This window comes from Micromesistius poutassou, assembly GCF_964030765.1.
Source record: "Micromesistius poutassou genome assembly, chromosome: 12".
In the NCBI taxonomy this organism is placed as follows: domain Eukaryota; kingdom Metazoa; phylum Chordata; class Actinopteri; order Gadiformes; family Gadidae; genus Micromesistius; species Micromesistius poutassou.
Genome location: NC_140282.1, coordinates 17,736,676 through 17,762,671, shown reverse-complemented (window position 1 = coordinate 17,762,671; position 25,996 = coordinate 17,736,676). Strand labels below are relative to the sequence as shown.

Sequence of the window (25,996 nt, the reverse complement as noted above, 5' to 3'; positions counted from 1 at the left end):
TGAAACATTTAGGAAGGAGGTAGGTCCCAAAGTTTGTAGAGAATAATAAAGAAGAAAGAATAAAACTAAAGAAGAAGAATAGTTGAGCACTGCATGCAGCACTCACCTAATAACAATAGGTATCAAAAGAACACTGTGGATACCTAATTATAGAATAGTTATTATAAGTTGTAATATAATATGGGAGTGTTTTTTGTGGGTTTCTTTGTAGAGGAAGATGAAGAGGAGGCACAGGAACAGTGCCCCAGAGTGGGGAGCCTACTGTAACCTCAACGAGCTGGGTCAGTGGGCGTCCCTAGCACCCTGCACCACAGTCACACCTCACCATAAACCAAGTCTGCATCACCACGTTTTTACATTTGAAACAACACTGACCCGTCTGTTAGCTAGGAGTCATCTGTTAGGACATCTTTTCTGAAAGCCAAACTCCTTTTGAGTCACTGTTAATAATTTAATTCCATAACCTGTTATTGTATTAGTTCAACCCATGAGTGGAGCAATAAAGTATAACTTCAGCGTACCACATTCCACCACGGTCTACCTTGTGAACTTACCCAGTGGAGGTGTGTGTGCGCTTCTGGGTGTGTCTAGGTGTGTACTGTCTGGACCGAAGGTACAGCTACCATGTGGAGCAGCAGCGCTACAGAGGTACAGTAGTGGGGGTTAGCTAGACACCCATACCCTGCCCCCGCCCCCGAACATTACATCCCGCACCCCCCAACCACAGATTAAAAAAAACGTTTTAGCTTTAGCTGTCGTCCCCTGTGCAAGAAGGTTACACTGAAACTTAATCTCAGCATGACTCTCGCACACAGTCCTGCGGAGTGCATCGTACCTCAGCAGCTACTGTTGATAACCAGCATCACCACACCCCAATCCTCCTTGCTTTGAACACCAGGGTTTTGGTTGAGTTAGTTCACAGAGCTGCTAGTCAGACAGAGGACCAATCTAACATGACATGAACTACATTCATATTTATAACATTTATAACATGCATATATATATTACCAAATTACATACAAATTGACCAGAATGCATATTTAGTTACCTGATCTCATACTCATTTGCTAGAATGCATAATTATTTACCGCATTACATACTCATTTACCAGGATGCCAAATGATTTACCAGATTACATTGACCAGAATGCATATTTATTTATTTATTTATTTTATGTTTTCCAAATATGGTGAAATTAAAGGTTATATAACTTCCTCATTCTATTATATATCAAGTGAACTCAGTTCACTCAGTTGTACAAAAGTGCTATCAAAATGTCATTGAACCGCCATGACCTTAGGGTTCCTACAGATTTAAGTCTGAATGTGGGAAATGTTATGGGAGAATCCAGTCTTCTTGACTGGTTTTGAACCGCATGATCTGTGTTCTTGTTTGAATGCCTGGTCTGTTGTGATTTAGAAGGAGATCAACTAAGCTGTGACCTACGTGTTGACCTGTTTTTGTCTTTCTGCAGGACAGGAAGGTCGTCTCCTCTGTGTGTGCTCCCTTCCTGCCGCTCTCACTAATTTCAACCCCTGAATCCCTGCTGCTGCCACTCACTAACCTAATGCCTTGACTGGCCCCCTCCCAGTTGAAGTTTTCTATCTAAAATAATGCTGTTTTCTTTCCTTGTGTCTTGTACTTTTGTGTCTGATTTGTTATAAGTTAAGTTCTTTGAAGTGGTCTCCATATGGAATTGATTGAATACATGTTCTCGCTCTGCAATGTACTGTTGTATATTAAGTACATTTTGGAACCCAATAATGAATGACAATGATCCATCGTGTTTTGATGGGCTTTGATAGCCTCAATCACGGGGGACTTCGTTCAGGCAGCATGCTCCGTTGTCTGTAATGCTTTCACCTCAACGCTAAGCACTTGTCTGTGTCAAGGTGTCAACTCTCCCCTCTCCCCTCCCCCAGACTACATGAAGGGCTCCCTGTCCAGCAGCTTTTCCCTGAACAGTGAGAATCCCTACGCCACCATCACCGACGCGCCCGGGGGCTCGGCCGGCAAGCACACCGAGGGCAGCTACGAGGAGATGAAGTCCCCGGCTCACCGCGAACACGTGGCCTACCACTTCTCCGCCGCCGTCATCACCACCACCGCTAGCACGCCGCCGCCGCCGCCAGCCGCCAGCGCACCGGCTAAGAATGTTTACGACATGGGTAGGTCTGAGGGAGAACCAGCGTAGTGGTACCGCTTGTGCCGTTTCACTGTCTTATCTCGGTTTCTGCTATCACAACGTTCACATTCATAACTACTTCTAAAAGTGCAGTAGGGTAGATTTAAGAGCTACCAGAGTTACATAATTAGTACATAATTAAGACGGCCATATTTCCTGACCCCAAAAGGCGGGATTAACTCGAGTCAATAATCACCAAGCTTGGTGTACTTAAAGAAGCATAGGTGAAAGTTAATCAGGCTAAAGTTCATCAAAATAGGACTATAGGGGGCACCAAAGCAATCAATTTAAAACTTTAAAGACTCCAAACTCCTTTTGACGTACAGTCATGGAAGTTTGTTTGCCCATCACCAGATCCAAGCTGAGGCTATTCGAGCGTTGTCAACCATATGCAAACAAAAGTTGTCTTAATGGTCTTCGTCAGGATCTCAATGGCCTGTCAGGGTCTTAATGGTCTGACAGGGTATTATTGGTCTGCTTTAGGCTCGGCCCCCATAAAATGCTGCTTGCAACTTTAATTTCAGTCAAATTTGTATGAAATGCCACAGCCATCTTTCAGCTATTAGGGAGTGAAATGTGGTGTTCTAGTTTACTAAGCCTGCCTCTGTATGAGCATATTTCGATATTAGGCCACTCCCGGCTCCTTTCCGATCAATCAGGGCATTTTTTCAGTGATGGTTTTGGGAATCCATCTTACCTGTCAATCACTGGTGTGTGAAATGCAACACTTCTCACTGGTGGAGAAACTTATGGAGCAAAGAGAACCTTTTAAGTTTCAAATCGTACTCTTGTGCTTTTTACTTCTCTCTCTTTACAACTCTTAAAAATCTTACCAACAGCAGCATTAAGCGTCGCAATTCAGCACCTAATTTGGAAGACTCAGTTATGTCACAAGCAGTTACTCTTAATTAGTTTCAAACAACAGATTTGTGTTACCTTGGGACGGTGCCTGCAGCTACTTCATTGTCACTTTTTGTTCTGCTTTGCTGCCTTCCTCCAGAGCCGACCATCGGCATCCCCCTGGGAGCCAATGGCATGCCGGTTCCCAGCTATCTGCAGAACCCGTACGACATGCCCAGGAACAGCCACATCCCAAGCCACTATGACCTGCTGCCCATGCGGCCCAGCCCCTCCCACAGCCTGGGCCTCGCCCAGCACGGCCACTGCCCTCCGTTGCCAGGCAGCCCCACCAGCTCCCTACTCTAGGTGATGGGCGGGGGTAGACACCAGGGACCAGGAGAACGTCTACACTTGCTGAGTCTTTCTCGACACTACAAGTCAGATTGAATGGGACGAACCTGCAACGCAAGTTTTGTTCCGTGTTTATTGAATTGATGTCTATGTGTGGGTTTGAAGTGATTGGATTTGTGCTGGAGCACTTCCTCCAAACTGAAGGAACATCCAATTGGAGTCTACAGAGCCTGGGCAGAAAGGATGCAAGACTTGCGCCTCGGATGGAAATGACAAGGTACATCTTTTTGTATGAACCTAGCTCCTGTAGTCTCCGCAATACAGTGCAAACAGGACATCGGAGCTGTTTACAGAACCTGCAAAACAGTCAAAAGTTATTTCAGTGCAAAATTAGTGAAAGTTTTCAAGGGGTATACATACTAACTCCTACATAAACACTGGCAGCCATTGCCATTTTCCAATGTTGAGACGTTCTCTGTGTTGGAAGATGGAAGCACACACCGAAGATAGAAAAACTAAATTGAAACACCACATATTATACTGGATCTGGAAGTATCTTACTTTTGTTGTCTTACATTTAATTGTCATTAAATGTATAGATAAAAAACGTTATCACTGGGATAATTAGTATATAGGTGTACAACAAACAGATGGATCTTTTTGAACTTTTTCAATTCATGACAATAAAGGCAGGGACCCAACATTTTGTCATGTAGCCAAACCAAAGCTGGACAGATAATTCTTATCTGATACTGTATGATACTGATACTAGTATTTTTTTTTTTGAAATTATTGGTAATAATTATTGGTGTTCCATATGTAAAAGATCCTTAGAGGGTCAATATTTTCTCTGTAAAAGCTCTCATTTTATATGTAATCCCAAAAAATGTAAGTGATGTATTCCTCGTTCACTTAACAACCGTGATGTGTTTTATTTTTGTAATTTTTTGTGACGCTCGAGCCACTTGCATGCCCGATGATGGATCAAGCTTAATTATAGGTAGCTCAACTTTGAGGAACTTTACTGAGGTTGATGATTTAAAACCCCTTTTGAAAAAACATCACAAAAATCTATATAGATAAGAATGATAATATAATGCGGTGACATTTGTGGTGGTATTTACTGTCTCATTAACAAATGTGTGTCGAAATTGCTGTTCAGAAACAACACTTTTGTGAATCTTTTTTATATCTCATTCCCTTGCAGAGCCTTGATCACATGTCAATTCTCGATCCCTCGCAAATTGAAACATGTGCAGTGGCCTTGTGACCGTTTCTATTGTTGTTGAAAACATCACCACAAAGCTTCTATTGTTGTTGAAGTAGTTCAAGTAGTTTATATTGTTGTTGAATACATCGCCAAGTAGTTTATATTGTTGTTGAATTGCCACATAGTTTCTTTTGTTGTCGAATACATCACCTTTTTGCACTATGTTTGTTTGTTGTTTGTTTTTGCGCCACCACACCAAAAATAATTCCTTGCATGTGTAAACATACTTGGCAATAAATAAGATTCTGATTCTGATTCTGACCTGGTAGACTTTTTACAATATAATTTCGACCCTTGACAAACAGCAATAACACAACATATTGACAATCAGAAGTAGAATATTATTTCACAATGATTCTATAATAGACAATACGGATAGCAACTATTACATTGAGAACATGTTTATTTCCTATTTTGTGTCCACATGAGAATATATATATTTTTAAATGTGTTCTCGTGATGCTTGTGTGTTTGATTAATCCCCTTGATTGAATAAAGTTTGCCAAAGCTCAGAATGGTGGAGTCATTTGTCTAACCTGGTTATCACAAAGGGTCTCAATGTTTCAGATCTCTCTGTGACTGATCCTTCACCACTTCTGTGTTTTCTTTAATATATATTTTATTTCCGACATACAGACAAAATCAAATACTGTCAAAAAACGGTATATCAATGAACATTCTAATGTACTTTTGTTTTTGCTTTTTGTTTTTAAAAAGGCCATCTCCTTGCTACCACCTCTCAACCCATGTTCTGCTGATGATCTTTTGGAAAACTTTAATTTGAAAATTTTGAAAGTCATAGATGTCATTGCACCTTATAAGGTTAAAACGATTTCTGGAACGCAAAAGGCACCCTGGCCTGGAGAAAAGCTGCTTTTGTAACAGCCAAGAAAAAAGAATGCAGGAAGGTTGCATACGCATATGGCGTAAAACAAAACTTCATATTCACCATGACATCTATAAAGAGAGCCTCCGTGCCTACAATTTAGACTTAAAAAGTGCTAGAGAAACTGTAGAACTTTCCGGCAGGTGTAACTATTGCTTTACATATATATATATATATATATATATATATATTAAAAGTGATAAATGTTATGATTTTGTTCTGGGGTATTTGAGGAAACAATTGTGTGCATTTACTCCTTACCTTTGAAATGCATGCATATTTTATGTCATAGTTCATATATGTTTAATCATACCAGGTTATAGGTTTGTTTTATTATCATTCCTGGTCTCCAGAGAGTCTGTGTACGTATGCGTAATTAGTCGCAGTGTGTAGGTGGCCACGCCTTTAGGTTGCGTTTCATTTAATTGATAGTCAGGACTGGTACGCCTTGCCGGTGAGTGATTAACATGTCTAGTAATTCATATCAAGAATTAATATAACGTGAACGTATAATTTCATTTGGTTAATTATGGGTTGGTGTTTGTGTTTTCTTTGCAGGTTTACAACCTAACGTACTAATTGTCACTAACTTACTAACTAACGCTAGCTTAGCGTTAGCAGTTAGGCTACCTAGTGTGCTTATTGTGTTTGCGAACGCAATAAAAGTTTCTAAAGTGACACGAGTGGTATCCGCCGTACTTGGCCTGACACCCTTCCAGAGGGGGATTTATTAGACTACAGCAGGTAGCCAGTAAGAAGCTGGACAGAAACATTTTTCTCCAATATCATTAAAACCAATACTAATAATGCCAAAACCCTATTTGCAACTGATGACAGAATGACCAAGCCCCCAACACAAATTCCATTTGTGGCATTTTATACTGATAAAATTGAAGGCATCAGACGCGCCATCAATGTCTCCACTTTAAACAAAAATGTTGGACTACCACCCTGTTCAGGCAAAAGTAACATGGTAACTGTTGCCTTGATACTTTACCTACCAACCTCTTTAAGAATGTTTTTGACTGCCTAGCAATAGACATATTGCAAATAGTTAACAACTCTCTCCAATCAAGCCTTAAAAACTGCAGTTATTAAACCCCTTTTTTTAAAGTGGAGCCTAGATGCCTCTATTATTAACAACTACAGACCAATATCAAATCTACCCTATGTAAGTAAAATCATTGAGAAAGTTGTCCTCCAGCAACTTAGTGACTTCCTGGCATCAACTGGTTGCTGTGACACCTTCCAATCCGGATTTCGACCCCTTCACAGCACCGAGACCGCCCTTATTAAAGTTGTGAAAATTTCTACTTTTTCGCCTTGTATTTGAACAAACTCCTCCTAGGGAATTTATCATCTGCTTCAAAATTGTTCAGTACAGTCAAAAAATGGTGCTGAACCAACACCGTGTTATTTGTGACTGTACGTTGAAGGGAGTGTCCGTGGCGTGCCGTTAAAGTTGGTCATTTTGGGTATTTTTCGCCTTGGATTTCAACAAACTCCTCCTAGGGAATTTTTCTAATCTGCTTCTACATTGGTCAGCGCACGTTACGACAGCCAGGTGCGAGGTCCCGTTCATCACTGCTCGGTTTTAATTTTTTTTACTTTGCCTTACCTTATTTTCTATTTATTTTACTTTCTTTTATTGTATGACAATGTTTATATGTGAAGCACTTTGAGTCTGCCTTGTGTATGAAAAGTGCTATATAAATAAAGTTGCCTTGCCTAATCAGATTTTCTTACAATATCGTCTTACTAAAATGGTGAATTTGATGAGATGCAACTCAATAGATACAAACATACATTTCCTAGAATCAAAGTGACATGTGAATAACCTTTCATAATAATCCAACACAACAAATAATAACTAGCTATTTCGAAGGTTGTATGACTGGTGCGCTTTATTATGAGGAACCGATAACTTAAGATATAGACACAATTTATTCAATCTGTACAAAAACATAACACCATTCATGTAAACTCCACTCCTCTTGCATTTAAACCTGCCGGATTCATTGAAATTACTAAACTTGTTTACATTATCACTTAGTCAGCCGTGATGGCACATTTAAAATGAGAGAATAGAACACACTTCTTTAAAAAAAAAAAAAAGAAACGAAAACAATGGAGGTATATTGGAAAGATTGTAAATAATTTTTCATGAGTAAACAGAGTCATTGCTCAAGCACAGATCGCTAATATGTCAGGAGGGAATCAGGCTGGCAAGGGGACCTTCTTTAAAACATTGAAAATAATGGAAGCAAGAGAAAAAACATTGGACTTGCCATCCAGACTCCCACGCACAAGAGATAACTCTTACTTATTCCCCTAAACATATATAACGCAGGGAAGTTCAACTTTGAACACACTCTGAATATCAACTAGTTAGTAAGCAAGGCTTCCGTCATGGCTCAAGAACTGGACGTCATAAGGTCAGAATAATTGACTGCCTGCTAGGACTATTGTGCTCATGTGTTACCAGCTAGTCAATCCTAACCAGACAGCAGGGACACAGCATTGACATTGTTAATAAGGCATTATGAAATGTGGTGGGGGGGGGAGAAAGCCATGCATTGTGTCAGAGGCAGCGCGGTATCCAATAGCCTTACTGTGAAAAGTAACACAGGACAAACTCTCTATAGCCTTCTTTTTATGGCCACATGGTCCGAGGCAAATGCTTTGTCACAGCAAACCTAAGTAAATAATGAGCATAAGGAGGACGTCGCGTCGTTAGCGGGTGTCTTTTTGAAGACCTGTGAGAGTAGGCACTGTGAAGGGACACTAACGAGCTCCCTGGTAGAGCTCAATAGACAACACAAGGACATGACAACCGTCACGTCAGCTACCAGATGCGGGCAGATATGACCGATGATAGGATAATGTATATTTTATGACTAAAGCCAGAAGTCAGTAGGAGTAGTGATGTGTCCTTTAACTAGAGGTACAATCAGTGCTGCGTTCTATATGCCAGAAGTGGAACTGTGTCAGTTGTATGTTGTATTATTAAAACTGTTCATGAAGGGTCTCTGTTTAAAGGGCTGATGTCATGCCACCAGGTGTGGGTGTGGTTAGCCGGTACAAGCCGTTTGGCACAGGGAAGGAATGATTTTCATAGTGACATCACAAGTGGGCGTGCCCACCCTGATGATAGATGAAGGATAGATGAGCAATGTTTTGCTACAGTCCACTGGGTAGGCTGGTCTATCCAGCGTACATCTAGGTGGACACGCCCACTTGTGATGTCACTATGAAAATCATTCCTTCCCTGTGCCAAACGGCTTGTACCAGCTAACCACACCCACACCTGGTGGCATGACATCAGCCCTTTAAACAATACAATTAAAACCAACTGAAATATTTTGGAATAATATGCCAAAGTGGCCAGCTTCATTAGCTTTTTTTTCATCTGCCGTTGAACTTAAGGTGTGGTGAAACACAGAATGCCTAATTGCATTTTGTCATGTTGTGAAATTGTGGCTTTGGGAACACATCATTTTTAAATTCCAAACATCTGCTGCATAGACATAGCACTCTTTATGTTTGCGGTTAAATACAGAATATGCATAATAACTAGGACGATGTATCCTTAAAATGAGCAACAATCTATATTCATAGCAATGTTGCTTTAAACCCCTCATATCAACTGTTAAAAGTAATTGTATTTCAGTAAACTATGTATGGAAGTGAGAGTCATTTCAATGAATGGTCTAATGTGCAGGAGGAGTCCTTTCTATTTTCTATCTGCACGGTCAACGCCTCGACTCGACAGTGGTGTTCCCCGTTCAGTCCAACCCGGGCCTGGCGTCTGTACAAACATGCAAAGCTGACCGGATCTCCTCACCTGGCACAGCATCTACAAAGCAGCTACATGCTAGTTTCCATCTGGCCTTTATGCTGGGGCCGCTTGCAGCTCAGCTGATGCAAAAAGGTAATGTTCTATGTTGCTAGCATTATATTCACAGCAATCAGAGCGATCATACGATACTATCGCAGGAGCACCTACTTCTACACTGTGCTCAATACATCCAATTGGTTTCCAAAACAGTATATTGCACTAAGGAGGAGGGGAGCTAGCTTGAAAATGACAGGAGGCGGAGGGTGGCTCTACACAACAACACACATCAGAGCAGCTTCAATGTGCTTCAATTTCTACCCGTTAGTAAATTCAGGACATACAATTCACAAAGAGATCGTTAAAAAATCAATGAGATCACAAAAATGGAAATAAAAGAGTGGTTGAAGAAAAGGAAGAAAGAAAAAAAAAAAATCACATTCATATATTAACACATTTCCGTGACATGTCAGCGCATCTACAGTAATGAATTTCTAAGTGATAAGAAATGCCTGCTGCCTTTCATCCAGCATTTCCCAGAAAAAGAAGAGGCCGTGGAGGGATAGAAAGGGATGGGCAAGGAGGGAGAGGAGGGGGGGGGGGTGTATAGGGGTCCTGCCCACACAGTAGCTTCCATGACTGGGATCAGTGGAGGTTGGATGTGGGTAGGGGACCAGGGTTGAGGGTGAGGGGGTGGGAGGGGGGGCAGTGCAAAAATCAGGGGGTTCCAGCGTACAAGCTACCAATCCCTTTACTTCTACACCACAGAGTGCAGAAAGGCAAGAGGCTGTCAAAGGAGGAGGAGCAGCAGGAGGACTGTGGAAATATGTGGACGCAAGGGAGGTTCAGAGGAGGACAAGGGGAGGGAGAGAGGTGGAGGGAGGAGCTAGGGGTGCTTGGGCTAGATGTTTTGACAGCACTGCATCTTTGGTTTGTTCTCTGTGGGCTGCACCTGGATGTTGACCACGTTGTTGCTGGGCGACATGTCACTCTCCTGGCGTTCTGACATCTGCTTCTGGGACACTATGCGGTAGATCTCTGGTGAAGGGGAAGAGGGTCACAATCTATTAGAGCACAGTCACACAGATATGTACAAGGCTTGCTGATAAGCTCTCCAGTCCAGTAAGCCTGTTTTCTGACAAGTATTGTCCAGTGCATATATGCTGGATTTGCCATGTATCTATTGGTAACTGGCATATTTAACTTTTACATTTAGCACAACACACAATATTCCCATGGTGTGAACAACAAAGAGTCAAGAATCACCTGTGAGAATAGTCTGGAAAGCAGTTTCCACATTAGTGGAATCCAAAGCCGACGTCTCCAGGAAGGATAAACCGTTTTTCTCTGCGATGCAAGACAGAAACATAAGTTACATGAAGAACAAACAGCAAACTACCGTTCACTGCGACATTTTGCATTCAGTTTGACTAACACCAGGGGAAGAATCATTTAACATTCACTACAGACGGCCGATTTATGGTATATAAGTATTGAAATCATATCTATAAAAAAAAATGGGAATCTGAGCACCGGAACGGACGACAAACAAATGGCAATCGTGAACAGATCAACCCGATTAAAGAAACATATATATAATTCTCGTACATGTAAAAATAGACAATGGATAATAAAAAACTGACCGGCAAACGCGCGGGCCTCGTCGGTGGGCACGGCCCGCAGGTGGCGCAGGTCGCTCTTGTTGCCCACCAGCATGATGACGATGTTGCTGTCGGCGTGGTCGCGCAGCTCCTTCAGCCAGCGCTCCACGTTCTCGTAGGTCAGGTGCTTGGCGATGTCGTACACCAGGAGTGCGCCCACCGCCCCGCGGTAGTACCTGCAGCGCGGGGGGGACACACATTCAAGGGGAGGGTTGAGCCAAGTAGAGGGGTGTTATGGAGGGTTGTTGGAAAATAGGACTGCTTAGTAGCAGTCCTATTTTCCAACAACCCTATTATAACCCAACCCTATATATAACCCTGGACCCTTCCTCCCCCTCCTCTGCTCAAGCAACAGTAGGACGAGCAGTAGTCTGCTCGTCCTACTGTTGCTTGAGCAGAGGGAGGGGGAGGGAGGGTCCAACTGGCTTGTAACCGGGTGAAGGATGCAATGAATCTATATTCATTTCAATATTGTTTCAGAGTCATCGTTTGAAGTGTTGATCAGATTAATACTTTTTCTTTAGCAAAACAACACCCATATCGGTTTTATGTCGTAATACTTTAGATATTAATCTAGTCTGATTTGTGAGACATGTTTTTTTTTTTAACAAATGAAACTATCCCCTTTATGTTTTATAAAGAAACAGCTGATATATTTAGATGTGTGACAAATGTTATGAATACAGTTAACTATATCTAAAAGGTATAATAAAGTTATAATTAACAATGCAACATGAAATATCTATTTCTGTGTATCCCTGGGAGACAAGTACAATGGCATAGCTTGTCGTTTCTTAAAACATGACAAATAGGCCTAACTTTTTTTTATTGAACAAGACAACTTGCTGTGTTGTGTAAGATGTAACATACTGCTTGCATGTGCAATTAATATACACAATAACAATGGAAACAGATACATAGAGTCTAAAAAAGGAGTTGTGTATATGACGACAAGTTGCTAACGACATACTCCTACTCACGCAGATGTGATGGCACGATAGCGCTCTTGGCCAGCTGTGTCCCAGATCTGCGCCTTTACAGTTTTCCCATCCACCTGAATGCTGCGTGTGGCAAATTCTACCCCGATTGTGCTCTTGCTCTCCAGGTTGAACTCATTGCGGGTAAAACGGGACAGCAGGTTACTCTTGCCCACACCCGAATCACCAATCAAGACGACTGGAACAAAGTGGTGACACTCAGGTTATCTACAAAGTACTTGACACGATGAGACCTATATCAATGGCTTCTAGCGACAGAACTACCAGCTGGTCTCGTATAGGATTTGCTTATCTTGTGGACAACAACAACAACACAACACCATCAACTGGTTCATGTTCAGCTCGTTATTCAAAATTGGTGAAAATCAATGACGATCGGACACCTTTAACTTTAATAGCGATAGTCTGCCTTGCTCTAGATATGTTTCTAAAGCCAAAGCAGAGCTAGGTGTGTCCGACCCGCCGTGTTGTGACTCCAGGCTCACGTTAGCTGACGACCAACACGCCTTTGACTGCTGCTACCACATCTGTGATTCGGTCGGTCTGTACACAGGTTTAACCAAAAACAGCAGTAGCAGTATTATAACTCAAAGTAAGTTATTGCTATAGCATTTTCTTAGAGGATAGTTGAGTTGGAACAAAGTAGTTCTTCCGAGGAGGATCCAGACGCCAGCCACGGTCCCTCTGAGCGCTCCGGCCTGGAGAGCTAACCGGCTAACGGTAGCAAACAAACCAAACATTGAAGCCAGATCGCGACGGTCATCAAAACAACGTGAATTGTTTTGGTGTTTTTTACCTTTAAACAAATAATCATATTCGTCATCTCTAGTGCCCATCTTCTTGTATGTCAATAACCACCCGAATATTTCGTGAAGTGCTGTATTTATTTCTCACACACAACCACAACCAACGGGAGTAAGTATTTCCGGTGTATCTTCTTCTGTTGATATTTTGCACATGAATGAGAAAACGGCGGCCTCTACTGGATCCCACTGTACTATTACACAATTACACATACATAAAGGTTTAATTGACATACTATTACACACACATTGCCATTAAAACACCAGTATAAAAGTAATGCCAAGGCCTTATTTCAATGTATAAAACATGGATAAGATATATGTTATGACCAAACACTGATGCAGATCATGTCATTTCTTGAGTTCCCCTTCTGGATTGCATCTAGACATTAGCGTACATCGGAACTGTGAAATTCGACTAACAAGGACCGTCCTTATGTTGGTTTTCTAAGATAAAACATATCAACAAATTTTGTACATTTCTTGATTAAAAAAAAGAAAGTAAAAAGTAATATCATTTTTTTTTGTATTCAGGGAGGAATTTTGGCCACTGGATATTCTGGAATTCGAAAAATGGAAACAGTGGTTAAAAAATAACAACAATAATATAAAATTAACCATTAATCTTAACATATTTTTCATACCCACCGTGTTACCCATGGTGAACTTTGAGTTGTTGCCCTTTATATCTTCCAGGGTTTCGTAAACGTTTCCCTGGATACTGGGACTTTCTTCAATATCCTCATAAGGGTTGACATTTGAATAATGGTCATGCAGGGTTTGTCCTTCTGGGACTTCGTCGTACCATTCGACGTTGTGCTGTGCCAGAGTTTCATCCAGCACTTTACAGTCCTGGTAAAGGGGGTTGGATTTGAGGACATAGTGGTCGTCCGTCTGGTGGTCTATTTTGCCCTGCTGTTTCATGACATTCCTTGGAATATGACGGGAGTAAGTGTTGCAGCCGGTGACTTTCTTCTGTGGTACAGCGTAATCGGACGTCAGCAGCGTAACCACTGGGGTATCTTCACCTGTATCTCTATCTAGACTGGGCAGATAATATGTGCTTCTGTTTTCCACCAGGGAACTCACTGGATATTCATGGGTTTTGTATTGAGTTGGATTGTTGTCATTGTGATTTCTGTCAATGCTCTCAGTCGATAAGGGGTTTCTGCCCGTCTCATCTGACACTTCTGATAGTTGCTGCTGCATTGTTGCTCTGGCTCTCTCTCCTCTTTTTGGGTCCGTGGCAATGGTTTTGATTTGGCTGTAGTCTGAAGAGGTGCTAGCCGACCTTTTGCTCAGGGTGTAGCTCGGGGGTGAGCCTCTCTTTGGAAGTGGTGGTGCTCTCTGAAACGTGAGATGAGGATGAGAGATTACAATGATTAACACAATAGTAATACTTACTTTTTGGATAACTTTGACGTGTGTCAAGGTTGCTACAAAAAAAGACTTGTTCATTACATGGTGTTCATAATGTTAGTTTATGAGGGGCGGAATTTTTACTATGTCATTGGTTGATACATCCAAGCAGTTTCACAAATCTTTGTAATGGACCATTACTTAAAGCCATAGTCAATCTTATTCTTGGAATCAAATGAAGGCATCAAGAACGTTACTGTAACTTTACCTGGGAAAGAGACACAGGGTCAACTGACACTGTGCCGGTTTTCCTGGTTTTGGTTTTAGAAAGCAGCGCCGGTGGTTGCACATCGGGAAAAATATTTTGCCGCAGAGGCTTCTGGATAAGTTTCCCATCGTTGTTTTGGCCGTGGATTTTGTCACTCATCTGATTCCATAAAGTCTTCAGCACTTGCACGCTCACCCCTGACTTCTCCTGGGTCTCAAATCTGACCACATCATACAGTTCACTGGGTTTGCTCTGCCATAAGAAGAACCATATTTTTGTCAGAAACACATCACGTTGCATCACACACCCAAAATACCGGGAAATCCATTCCCGGTATTTGTTCATTACAAGGTAAAGTTTTATTTTTTAATAGGACTATATGTATGAGCAGCCTTCAATCTCTGTTAGGAGCCAGATACACTAATGTCGCGGGTCAAACTGCAGCTTTACCTCACTACAGCAATAGGTGAGATATTCTCCATAGGGCTGGATGGGACTGATTTTGTAGTGCGCTATCAGCTCTTTGAGGCTGCAGTGGGAACGACAGTCTCCTTCCAGAACAAACAATCCAGCATTGTTCTGGTTGATCACAAAGTGACGGCATCTGGACTGTCCTCTGTGGTAAGTAAAGGTTACTTCATAAGATGAGATAAGATAAGATGGTGGATGACAATATTTTTGACCTTGAAAGAGATATATAGCAGAAACTACTGTGTTATACATTTGGTATATATTGTCTAAATGATTCATTGTTCGTGTTTTTTTGTGCAGGGCCTCGGGCACCTTGATCATTTAATTGTAGTCCTACTTAGTTTGTGTTTTATGTAATCTGCAGGGAAAGTTGTTAATTACTTAAGGAAAATGGTATTAATAGGACGTACTTGTAGGAGAGGATGAACCCAAGGACTTTATCACTGAGGCGAATGAGAAAACAGCCCGTGGTCTTATCTCTCAACAGATCTTCAGCATCCCTGAAGGAGAGACGTGGACAGAACAGATTAAATTATTTCACAGGCAAATTACAGTTTAAAAATAACTCTGACGTCCTCTAAACACCTCTCACTCTCACTCTCACTCACTCACTCACTCACGACCCAGAGCACCCTCTCCACCAGCACTGCACCCTCCTTCGTCCCTCCAGCCGCAGACTCATACGCCTCAGATGCTGAAGGCGTCTTTTCAGCAAAACCTTTCTTTTGGTCATCCTTGCACTCAATAATAAAGCTCTCGATGCATCAGTGGCGATTCTAGACCGGTTTTAATGGGGGGGCCGAGATGGGGCCGTCTTTTCTGTTAGAGGGGCACAAACGAAATTGTTGACGGGGGGTGGGGGGGTGGATCGCGGACGAGCGCTGTTGCGAGCGCGATTGTTGACGGGGAGTGGAGTTGGCTCGTTTGGGGGGGCCACAGGGGGGGCCGGACTCAGAGTTACGGGGGCACTGGCCCCCCCCCCAGAACCGCCACTGCATCAGCCCAACCCTCTTTTTAATGTGCTGTATGTATTCAGTCTTGTGTTGTGTTGTATTATTATGTCTTGTGTACTGTGTCTATGTCAGGGCTGCAATGATTACTTGATTAATAGATTAAAGTCAATCAACAGAACATAAAATTTAATCTAATATTGATAATTGATTAATCATTGAGTAATTTATCACAAACGAATAAACATTGGCTGCTTTATGTTGTAGTTCAATTCAAATATTTGGTTCATGTATCATTTTAAAAGGTATAGTTTCGTTTTTTCTTGGCGGCTTGTCAAAGCAAGCACATTTAATGCATCACTTTGGAATATGTAGTAACTAACTAATGATGGCATTGGCTATTATTTATGACATTTTATCGACTAAATTGTTAATAGATGAATCCCAAAGAAATATCGTTCGATTAATCGACTACGATTAACCAAAATAATAGTTGGTTGCAAATATAGTCTATGTGTTTTAACGTGCACCACATTATGACAATAAATGTAAATCAACGAATCCATCCTTGGTACTTACTCTCTGGCCGTGAAGCCCCTGAACCACGCTGGGAAGCTGCCGTTGTGTAGGATGAGTGCTTCCTGGGTCTCTGTGAACCATCGTAGGACCCGGGCCCTCAGGCCTCCCTCTGAGTCCTCAGTCTGCATACCAGCTCCCAGACTCCGCTCCATCCTCACTCGTTCCACCGGGACGTAGTGAAACACCAGAGCGACGCATACACCTCCCTGCATTCGCTGCCCCAGACGGGACCTTTATCTCTCATTAGACGGAGCATGTGCCTCATTTGACTATATCCGCCTGAATATGGCTGCCACTACTGTGGATAGCGGGTTGATTTGACTATGGCTCTTCCTCATTCACAGTGGAAACATAAACAGTGAAACAGAGCCGATGGTTTCGACGCTGTAGTAGGCCTACGTTGACTGACACACACACACACACACACACACACACACACACACACACACACACACACACACATTAATCATATTAAACACTATTATTTTCGGTAGGCTTCATAGTTTTCGGTAAATGTATTGAACATCAATGGGCAGAGTACTCAGGTGACAGTTTCACGCGCAGCACAACAGGTGGCAAGTGATGCGAGCGCGCACTTGTAATAGGAGAACCCTTCTCGTGCACGAGTGTCACAGCGGTTATCTTCGATCCCGAGAGGACCAGACCGGCGACCGGCGAACGACTTGTAAGTTTGTTAAAGTCTGTTACCGTTTCATAACTTGTACCTACAATATGAAAATGAGTATGTATGTGCGAACCAACATTGAGCTGTCAACGATTAGGCGTCTGTGACCTTTAAACGCATTGTTATATTTTGCTTCTGAAAATAGAACTGGCAGACGAGTGAGCCTGTACACACTATGAAGAGTTAAACAGTATCCTAAATCACTCAGGACTGCAGGAATGGCCTTCTTCAAGCAACAGAGAGTGGAGGACTTCTATGAAATTGGTGAAGAGTTGGGAAGGTAGGACTTCTTAATCTTATTAAAATCAACCCGAGGAACCTGCAAAACTACCTAAATATAGGCTATGTAAAAAAATGAAAAATACTTAGTAATTTGAATGATAGTTATTTGATAATAATGCACAATTGCTAGTTTATTAAATGTACATAACATCAATCAATTTAATAGGCCTATATGTTCGTACACATAGCATTTCAAATGATCATGGTCTGACTCAACACACAAAAGGACGCTAATGTTGGCCAGAGCAATGCTAATACCGTAGGACAGAACTCTGAATAATCGTATTTTGTTATGTTTATATATATAAATTTCTAATGGAAATTTTAAGATGTGGTTTTTCAGAGTTAATCGTCCAATTCACGGCTCACCTTAATTCCTTGATCAATCCAAAACGTAATAACTTTTTTTAATAACATATATATATATTTATATATATATTCAGTGTTCAATATAGATAAAAATCAGTTTAGCAGACTGCTGACAAGCTAAAGCTTGCTAACTTCTGAAGCATTTATAATTTGTATAAAGTTATTTACCTTTCTTTATTTTCAACTTTATTTAAAACATTGATTGATCTCTAATCCAGTCTGTCCACTGTCTTTTTCTGCAAAGCAATACACTGGTTTCATTTTGTGTCAGATGAAGGCAACTGTCCGTACAGTCATGTTGCTTTTAAAAGGAGTTGGATATTTTTAGCCTGTGCTGTTTTGACATGCAGACCAAACATGATTGAGGAAGTGGGGCGTTTTGCTTAGCTTTCGTACTAAAACCAGTCCAGTTTCATAGGTAATAACTTGACCTTTGTCTAGTAGGTCCATTGTGTAACACCTAACTGTTTGCATAAAGTGTAGGCCTATCCGTCCTCCTAGTATAGTTCTCATAGCAACTTGCTATGTATAGACCAGTATTACACTCATGGAAAGACATGAAGTCAAACATCATTATGCACTACCAGTTCCAACACAATAGATTCAATAGTTATTATACAGGATCAAGGAAAATTCATTATTTGCAATAATAGACCCTAGATGACTCAATAAATAGAGTTATTGATAGAACAAACATAAAACCCAAAAGTGTATTAAGTTTAACGTAGGATTCATAAACCCAGCTTACCCCTTTTCCAGACTTCCAGTGTCTGGGCGTGTGCAACCTCAATTAGTGCCCCATCGGAAACAATAACAAAACGATGAGTGGAACTACAGACCAGTGGGGTATACTACGAACCTCGATTAGCTAGCTAGGGTTAGCGAGGTATGTCGCAACATACCTCGCTAACCCACTAATCGAGGTTCGTAGTATACCCCACTGGTCTGTTGTCTGGGCAAGCTCTATATACTGCGGTCCCGGTCCAACCCACACCTCTCCTAATTAGTAAGGAGAGCAACACAGGCATACAAACAGCAGGGGCGGGGTCAAAGACCCACCTGGGCCGTCACATCCCCCCCCTTAAAACAGAAGCCCACCTAGATGGGATTCTGTAGCAAAGAAACAATCAAAACAATCAAAATAAATCAATCAATAACCAATCAATCCAAAACAAGTAGAAACAACCAAAAACAACCAAAACTCAACCACCACCAGCTATCTCCAACCAACACTCATACACACTACCACTCCTCTCGCCCACCAGTCTCCGGACTTCCTGTCCCACAGCAAAACCAGGCCCGAGCACTTTAAGAGGGACAGGGGAGGAGTGAAATAATACCATGCATGAAATCAACCACCTATTCCACCACCTCCGGGCGCTAACGCATGGGAAGTTGGAACCATAGGATTCAATTCGTATTTGTTTATTTTGCCAACTCAGTTTATGGAGTGAGATAAACTTTTAACCAGAAACATTTGGAAGTTAGTTGAAACAGCTCACAGTTTACAGTGCAACTTGTAGTTTTATGTTCACTCAATGTAAAAATCCTTTTAAGACCTGCAATTTCAAGTTATCGTTTTTACAGTGTATCTCTAGACATCATGCTCTGTGTGAGATCTCACGTGACATTTCAGTGATTCTCAGAAAGCTGCTATCGACAAACTAATATTTATTTATATTTGACCAAACCGCCAGAAACAACAAAGTATATGTGTTTTTTGCCTTCCTTTTGCATTGCATTCGATGATCGACTTGTACAGACTTTCCTACTAGAGGAGCTGGTGGGGGGAAAGTTGGTAGGTCGTTTAAAACAATTTTAATAAACTCTGTGTTCGCTAACTACGTTGTTGGTGCTTCATTTTATGTGCATGGACCCTAGTCTATTTTGAGCAGTATTAGTGGTTAAAAAACGCTGATTTGGAAGCGTTCGGGGCACCGCCCCTAGCCAATGCACTGTTAGCCATTTGGGCTGTTGCTCCGGGAAGATTGATACTGGGTTGATCAAAAAGAAAAATGTCTGGACGGCTTATTTGATATTTCCTCAAGCAGAAAAAGACACTGGGTTCAATTTTTGCCAGACTCACACTTTTAAGTCAGAATCAGAATCACCTCCCTTTCTACTCCTCTGCGTTGACACTTGTTTGTTTTCTTGAAGCGGGCAGTTTGCCATCGTGAAGCAATGCCGGGAGAAACGCACCGGACTGGAGTTTGCTGCCAAGTTCATAAAGAAGCGGCAGAGTGCGGTGAGCCTGCGGGGGGTCCGGCGGGAGGAGATCGAGAGGGAGGTGAACATCCTGCAGCAGACCCGGCACCCCAACATCGTCACGCTGCACGACATCTACGAGAACCGCTCTGACGTCGTTCTCATCCTGGAACTGTGAGTGCTGCCGAGTAGGTCACATATACAGGCTGGTCGTGCAGTACCAGACCGTCAGAGCAGGCACGTGCACAGGAGTTTTGAGGGGCAGGGGCCCGATTGGTGACGGGGGGGGGGTTGGATCGCGGACGAGCGCTATTGTGGGCGCGATTGTTGACGGGGGTGGGGGGGGGGGGCTTCGATCAAACACTCAGAGGACACTTTTTAATACGAGGCAAAAAGGGCAGGGGCTCAATCACCCCTAGGGCCCTATGTGTGCACGTGCCTGCATCAGAGATCTCCCCGCCTACCAAACGTCTGGGGATTTTCTAAGGGCGGAGTTAGTTGTTTGAATGGCTGCGAGAATGGTAACCCTTACATTTTACAGGAAATTATGACTTACTGGAAATTATATTCTCTCCCCATTCTCCTTTGCAAGGTTACATTATTTGATTCTGTTTTGTTGAATGTATTTCACTGCAACGCGACACACATTAAAAAAAAACTTTAAAAAAAAAAGGGAAAGCCATTTAGAGAGCCATCTCTCTAAATGGCTTTGGGGAGCTACCTATAATGGACGTGATGCTTGAACGATGGTGTTTACAAGCACACACACACCTTCTCAACATGAAGGGCCGTCCTAAACACTTTTGTTGTTGAGCGAAAGCGTATAGAAACAGATTTTAAGTCTATATACAGGGTGGCAATTTTCTTTCTTGATTTCCATACATTTTAAATAAGAACATATTTATAACCCAAAATGCGGTAGGTAGGTAAAAGAGTAGCATAGAAAGAAAGAGCAGAAAAGAGCGGAAGAGAGCAAGATATTGAAACTAAACTACCCCAAAAACGTCCCCTCTCTCTGCTCCCTCCCTTCCTACTGTCGTTGAGAAGGGTTGCATCTCACACAACTGTTATTAATGGCTCAGATATGAGCCAAGAGCGGCCTATAATCTACATTAGCTCTTGCAAAGGCAGGCGCAGTCAACTTGATATCAAATAACATATTTCACTCACTAATTGAGTGAAATATGTTCTAACAAATCACATTTAATAACGTTATTACCTACAGAACCTTTAATATAGGTTCCTTGAGAGTTTGGTTTAGCAGTACAGTTTCTGGAAGGTTTCTTAATACATCTGTGATAACCCCTTTGTTATCACACACTGTGTCACACACTGGATATGTGTGTGTTTGGTGGCTGCAGGGTGTCTGGAGGAGAGCTCTTTGACTTCCTGGCCCAGAAGGAGTCTCTGAGTGAGGAGGAGGCCACCCAGTTCATTAACCAGATCCTGGAAGGGGTCAACTACCTCCACTCGAGAAATATAGCCCACTTTGATCTCAAGGTGGGTTGTTTGCCATTTGTATGGCGCGGTTTCTGGCATTGCACGAGTGCCACAAGACCAGTGTTGAAATGAGTCAGAGGTTTTTGAGCAAAAGGCTAGATTTAGTTTGAAGTTCTAACTACCATTTAATGTCAGTTGTGAACACAAATGTAAAATAGAAACACTTGTAAATTGATTGTATGTTATCAACTAATATAGATGTTAGGGATGCACCGAAATTTCGGCCACCGAAAATTTTCGGCCGAAAATGGCCCAAAAGTGTATTTTTTGGCTTTTGGCCGAAACACATTTATCACCGAAACAACACGGCCGAAACAGGAAATTGTGGTGATGCAAACAAAAACCGCGGCCAGCACACGCTTGTCTGGTTACATGTCTGCGGTGTGGGCATATTTCCATATATCTGAAAAAGACCCACAGATCAGCTACAACCTTGTTTTCATCCAAACGAGCCGTCTACAGCGACGGCTCGCTATGAGACAGCTTCTATGAGCCGTCGGCTATCAGCCGCGAGTTTAGGGACCGTCCGCAAAGTGTAAAACGGAAAACGGTGTTGTTTTTTCAGTGCTAAATAAATATTTTTATACTTTGCATAATTGTAATTGATTTATTCTTTGAATTGCAATGCCTTGATTTTAGTGAGGTTAGTACACAGTCATAGCTATAAATGCAATGGTAGGCCTACTAATAATTGGCATAATAATTTATTTCGGTTTTCGGCCTTGGTTTCCTCATTTTCGGTTTTCGGTTTCGGCCAAGAATTTTAATTTCGGTGCATCCCTAATAGATGTAGGTTTATTTTATTCTATAATATATATTAGATATTTGAATCCATGATTAAAAAATGCTTTGCTTCTGAAATATAATGAACAATCACATTTAAATTTCACTTCATACATATAGACCTGTAGATACCATGTGAACCTAGGTGGAGCGTCTAACTTTAATTTGCGGTTATCCAGCTGCTATTGCACAGTATTGTAATGGTGTCATTACGCTGTGGATGTAGAAACTGATATAATGATAACAGTTTAAAATGAACTAACCTCTGAAGGCTCAATAGTAAAGGGTTTAAATGGATTATATAAAGTTCTTTAGAGGATAATTTATAATCCGTATAACAGAGATTTATTTAGACATACTATCATTAATATTGTAAGTGTTTGTAAATGGATCAAGAAATGTTATTGCAGAGCTCGTATTTCCTCTTTCCATCTGACATTGTACAGTGTTAGCGAATAAGAGCAAGAGAAAGACAGACAGAGACAAGAGAGAAACAAAGAGAGAGAGAGAGAGAAAGAGAGAGAGAGAGAGAGGGGGGGGAAAGAGAGAGATTTAAGAGACCATATAATGTATTATATACACAATATGAAAACAATTCATTATTGATTAATGATTCCATTTTGTTCTAAAATCATTTACAATATTATTTTGCCACTATGTGTGATTTGATCCTGTCCTGGCCTAACAAGTGGTGTAGTGGCTTAGAAAATATACATGATTTAAATTCTAGGGTCACAACTTCCAACAACTTGTGCTGCTGGCGAGCACTATAATACTAAATGATTTTCAAGCATAAAGAAGTGGGTTCTCCTAATGCTTTGTGACAATAACTCACTTCCCCTCTGCTCTGCAGCCAGAGAACATAATGCTTCTGGACAAGAACGTGCCGTTGCCTAGAATCAAGCTCATTGATTTCGGCCTTGCCCACAAGATTGAAGCAGGAGTTGAATTCAAAAACATCTTTGGAACTCCTGAGTTTGTAGGTAAGACAATCGCACAGTTTTAATGTGTCTATCTATGTTACAAATCTTACTTGGCTATCATATAATTTTAACATGCTGCATTTTTTTTTCTCTCAGCACCAGAGATTGTCAACTACGAGCCACTGGGGTTAGAGGCAGACATGTGGAGTATAGGTGTCATCACCTACATCCTGTAAGCATCAACAGAAGTATCCATCTATGAAATGCTATCTAGACTGTGTGTATTTAAAATTGACTAAAATTGACTAGAGCTGTTTGGATTGGTTTTATTTTAGACTGAGCGGTGCTTCACCCTTCCTGGGAGAAAGCAAACAGGACACACTTGGAAACATTTCGGCCATCAATTATGAGTTTGATGAAGAGTTCTTCTGCCACACCAGTGAGCTTGCGAAATCATTCATCAGGCAACTGCTGGAGAGAGATAAAAGGTAGAATGTGATATTGAAAGAGTATTGTACGTTCTCGGTGACACTATGAAATGCAACTGTCTCCGTATAATACACAATTTACATTTTTTATACTATTTTAAATGCTACACTCATGGTTAAATATTGTAATATTAATTTAATTATTTATGTTTCCTACAGAAAAAGGCTAACAATACAAGATGCCCTTAATCATCAATGGATAAAGGTATTGAAGAAACTCAATGTCAACACGTATGTCTGTTTTATGTTTACACCTACATAACCCTCAAGGTTGTCCTCCTCTAATGAACCTTTGTTTGTGGTCACCTATTGACATAATGTGCTTTGTTCCTGCTCCAGTACACCTTTAATTTATCATCGTGCTGTCGGTCGCTGAAAGCTCACTGGTGTGATTCACCATTCTTTTTTTTTCCTGTTCAATCGGAGTCCAATGAGCACAAAGAGGAAAGCAAAGCTCCGGAGGCCCGGCGGCGCGGGCGTCGCGAGCTCAAGACCAAGCGGCTCCGGGAGTACACCATCAAGTCCCACTCCAGCATGCCGCCCAACAACACCTACGTCAACTTTGAGCGCTTCGCCCAGGTGGTGGAGGACATCGGCCAAATGGAGGGCTCCTTCGCCCGGCTGGCGGCCACGCACGACACCCTGCAGGGGGACATCGACGCCATGGCGTCGCTGTACAACGACAAGGAGGCCTGGTACAAGGAGGAGAGCGAGGGCGTGCGCCACGAGCTCTCCCAGATCCGCTACGAGTTCCGCAAGGTGGAGGCCATGAAGAGGAGCGTGCAGGACGACATGCGCGCCGTCGACGCCAACCTCGTCACCGTCGTTAACCGCTACCGGGAGAGGCACGGCCGCTTTGAGGCGCTGCGCAACGAACTCAGCGACGAGCTGAAGTGGGTGCAGGAGGTGGTGGGGTCGTTTCCCCCGAGCAGCGGGGGCGGCGGCGGCGGCGGCGGCGGCTGCGCGGTAGGCCATCCCAACTGCAGCTTCTCCAGTGTCTTCTCCAACGACGTGAACGAAGCACTGAAGGAGCTGCTGAACCGCTCGTGTGGCGGAGAGCTCCTCTCTGGAATCAACCTGGACCTCACAGAGAGTGGGCAGCAGAGATAGTGCCCACTACACTACACTACAGATTTTTGTGTGTTATTTATAGCAGTATGTACTGGAAACTATAGGGTTATTAGGGTACTATGTTTATAGGAGCACATTGAAATCAGATTCATGACATGAATCGCTTTAAAAATAAAACTGAGCAGTTGCTTCAACCTCAAAGTAGAGTCTCCCAATCAGAGCTGCTCTTCCTGAAAACCACACCCCCAGAGCTCAATTCCACACTATATGTAGATCCTCGCTGCTATTTTTAAGGGAGCATATGAATATTTGGGAGTCACAGTGCAAACTGACTACAAACAGCAAACTGAGATCAAATGAATCAATTAGAACATTGATTATGAGATTGTTAAATGCGTAATACACCAATGATACTCAGCAATGAGTAGAGATTTATAAGATCATGCAGTACGTTTTGAGTATATTTGTATGACGCTATATGCTGTTAGACTGGGTAGCCCCGCACATTCTGCCGGCGATTTGAGTTCGCCCTGCAGAAGGGTCTGTGGGGTATACTACGAAGCGCGCTGAACATACCCAGGCTTTCTTGGGAAAACCTGGATCAACTAATCGAATCCTAGCCTAGAGAAAGAAGTGTACCATGGGTCATTGTTTCATTATCAAATAGTAACAAATGCCAAACTTTGTTTCATAATGATGCAAGTATCATTAATCAATCTATGTTAACAGGTGAAAATAAACAGTTTTGAGCAACAGTGACACACTTTTGAGCAGCTTTATCAATTGCATTGGTTCAAGAAACTGTACATGGCAAAGTAATTTAAATTCTTGACAAAATACAAGACCACAGCTTAGGTTGAGTTCAGGTTGAGTAATATTCTGAGTTGTAAGAGACACTAATGGCCTGCACCTGAATGGTGGTGACAGTCTGAGTCTGTGCTGCTGTGTTGGGTTCCCATCTCACAAGTCCTCATCCTCATCAAAATAACCAGTGTAATCAATGTCTGGCTCTGTGAAACTCTCCTCCTGGGAAGTAGGCTCTATAGCCAACTCAATATCACCAAAAACCTCACTAATTACTAGTAGGACTTCTCTTGCATGTCGTGCTCTGAATACTGGAAGGTTGGTAACAATATAAGCAAAGTAAAATATGTGTTTGCTGTGTTCTACCACTGCCTCAATAAGTTCAGTGCTAAATCCTGTACAGGCTGACCTGCTAGTGAAGAGATGAGCA

General features: G+C 42.0%; 4 protein-coding genes across 5 annotated transcripts in view; 2 read left to right on the top strand and 2 right to left on the bottom strand.

The window, feature by feature from the left end:
* megf11 (multiple EGF-like-domains 11) overlaps positions 1–3,391 on the top strand; it is a gene marked incomplete at both ends in the record, with an annotated part of 36,271 nt that extends 32,880 nt beyond the window's left edge. The window contains 4 exons of the mRNA XM_084476039.1: positions 212–281; positions 592–648; positions 1,923–2,168; positions 3,186–3,391. Coding sequence (XP_084332165.1) covers positions 212–281; positions 592–648; positions 1,923–2,168; positions 3,186–3,391 — 579 coding nt within the window. The remainder of the gene's footprint in view (positions 1–211; positions 282–591; positions 649–1,922; positions 2,169–3,185) is intronic.
* Positions 3,392–8,871: 5,480 nt separating this feature from the next.
* Positions 8,872–12,983, bottom strand: LOC311356024 (ras-related protein Rab-11A). Its single transcript, XM_084475803.1, has 5 exons — positions 12,823–12,983; positions 12,009–12,204; positions 11,011–11,204; positions 10,634–10,714; positions 8,872–10,405 (listed from the first exon to the last, which is right to left on the bottom strand). Exons 1-5 carry the CDS (start codon positions 12,860–12,862, stop codon positions 10,269–10,271), a joined length of 648 nt encoding a protein of 215 aa, XP_084331929.1. The 5' UTR covers positions 12,863–12,983; the 3' UTR covers positions 8,872–10,268.
* A 22-nt stretch (positions 12,984–13,005) lies between these two features.
* Positions 13,006–16,611, bottom strand: LOC311356592 (uncharacterized protein; the record flags this gene model as incomplete). The annotated part of the gene is made up of 6 exons (XM_084476375.1): positions 16,457–16,611; positions 15,338–15,427; positions 14,907–15,072; positions 14,457–14,708; positions 13,478–14,176; positions 13,006–13,023 (listed from the first exon to the last, which is right to left on the bottom strand). Exons 1-6 carry the CDS (start codon positions 16,606–16,608, stop codon positions 13,006–13,008), a joined length of 1,377 nt encoding a protein of 458 aa, XP_084332501.1. The 5' UTR covers positions 16,609–16,611.
* Positions 16,612–17,083: 472 nt separating this feature from the next.
* dapk2a (death-associated protein kinase 2a) lies at positions 17,084–25,523 on the top strand. Of its 2 annotated transcripts, none has more exons than XM_084476200.1 (9): positions 17,084–17,141; positions 17,350–17,421; positions 19,950–20,171; positions 21,359–21,497; positions 23,134–23,263; positions 23,360–23,435; positions 23,539–23,691; positions 23,851–23,896; positions 24,118–25,523. In XM_084476200.1, exons 2-9 carry the CDS (start codon positions 17,360–17,362, stop codon positions 24,799–24,801), a joined length of 1,512 nt encoding a protein of 503 aa, XP_084332326.1. In that variant the 5' UTR covers positions 17,084–17,141; positions 17,350–17,359; the 3' UTR covers positions 24,802–25,523. The 2 variants fall into 2 exon arrangements, with proteins under 2 accessions (XP_084332326.1, XP_084332325.1); XM_084476199.1 differs by having other exon boundaries at positions 17,090–17,141; positions 17,287–17,421.
* Positions 25,524–25,996: the final 473 nt, after the last annotated feature.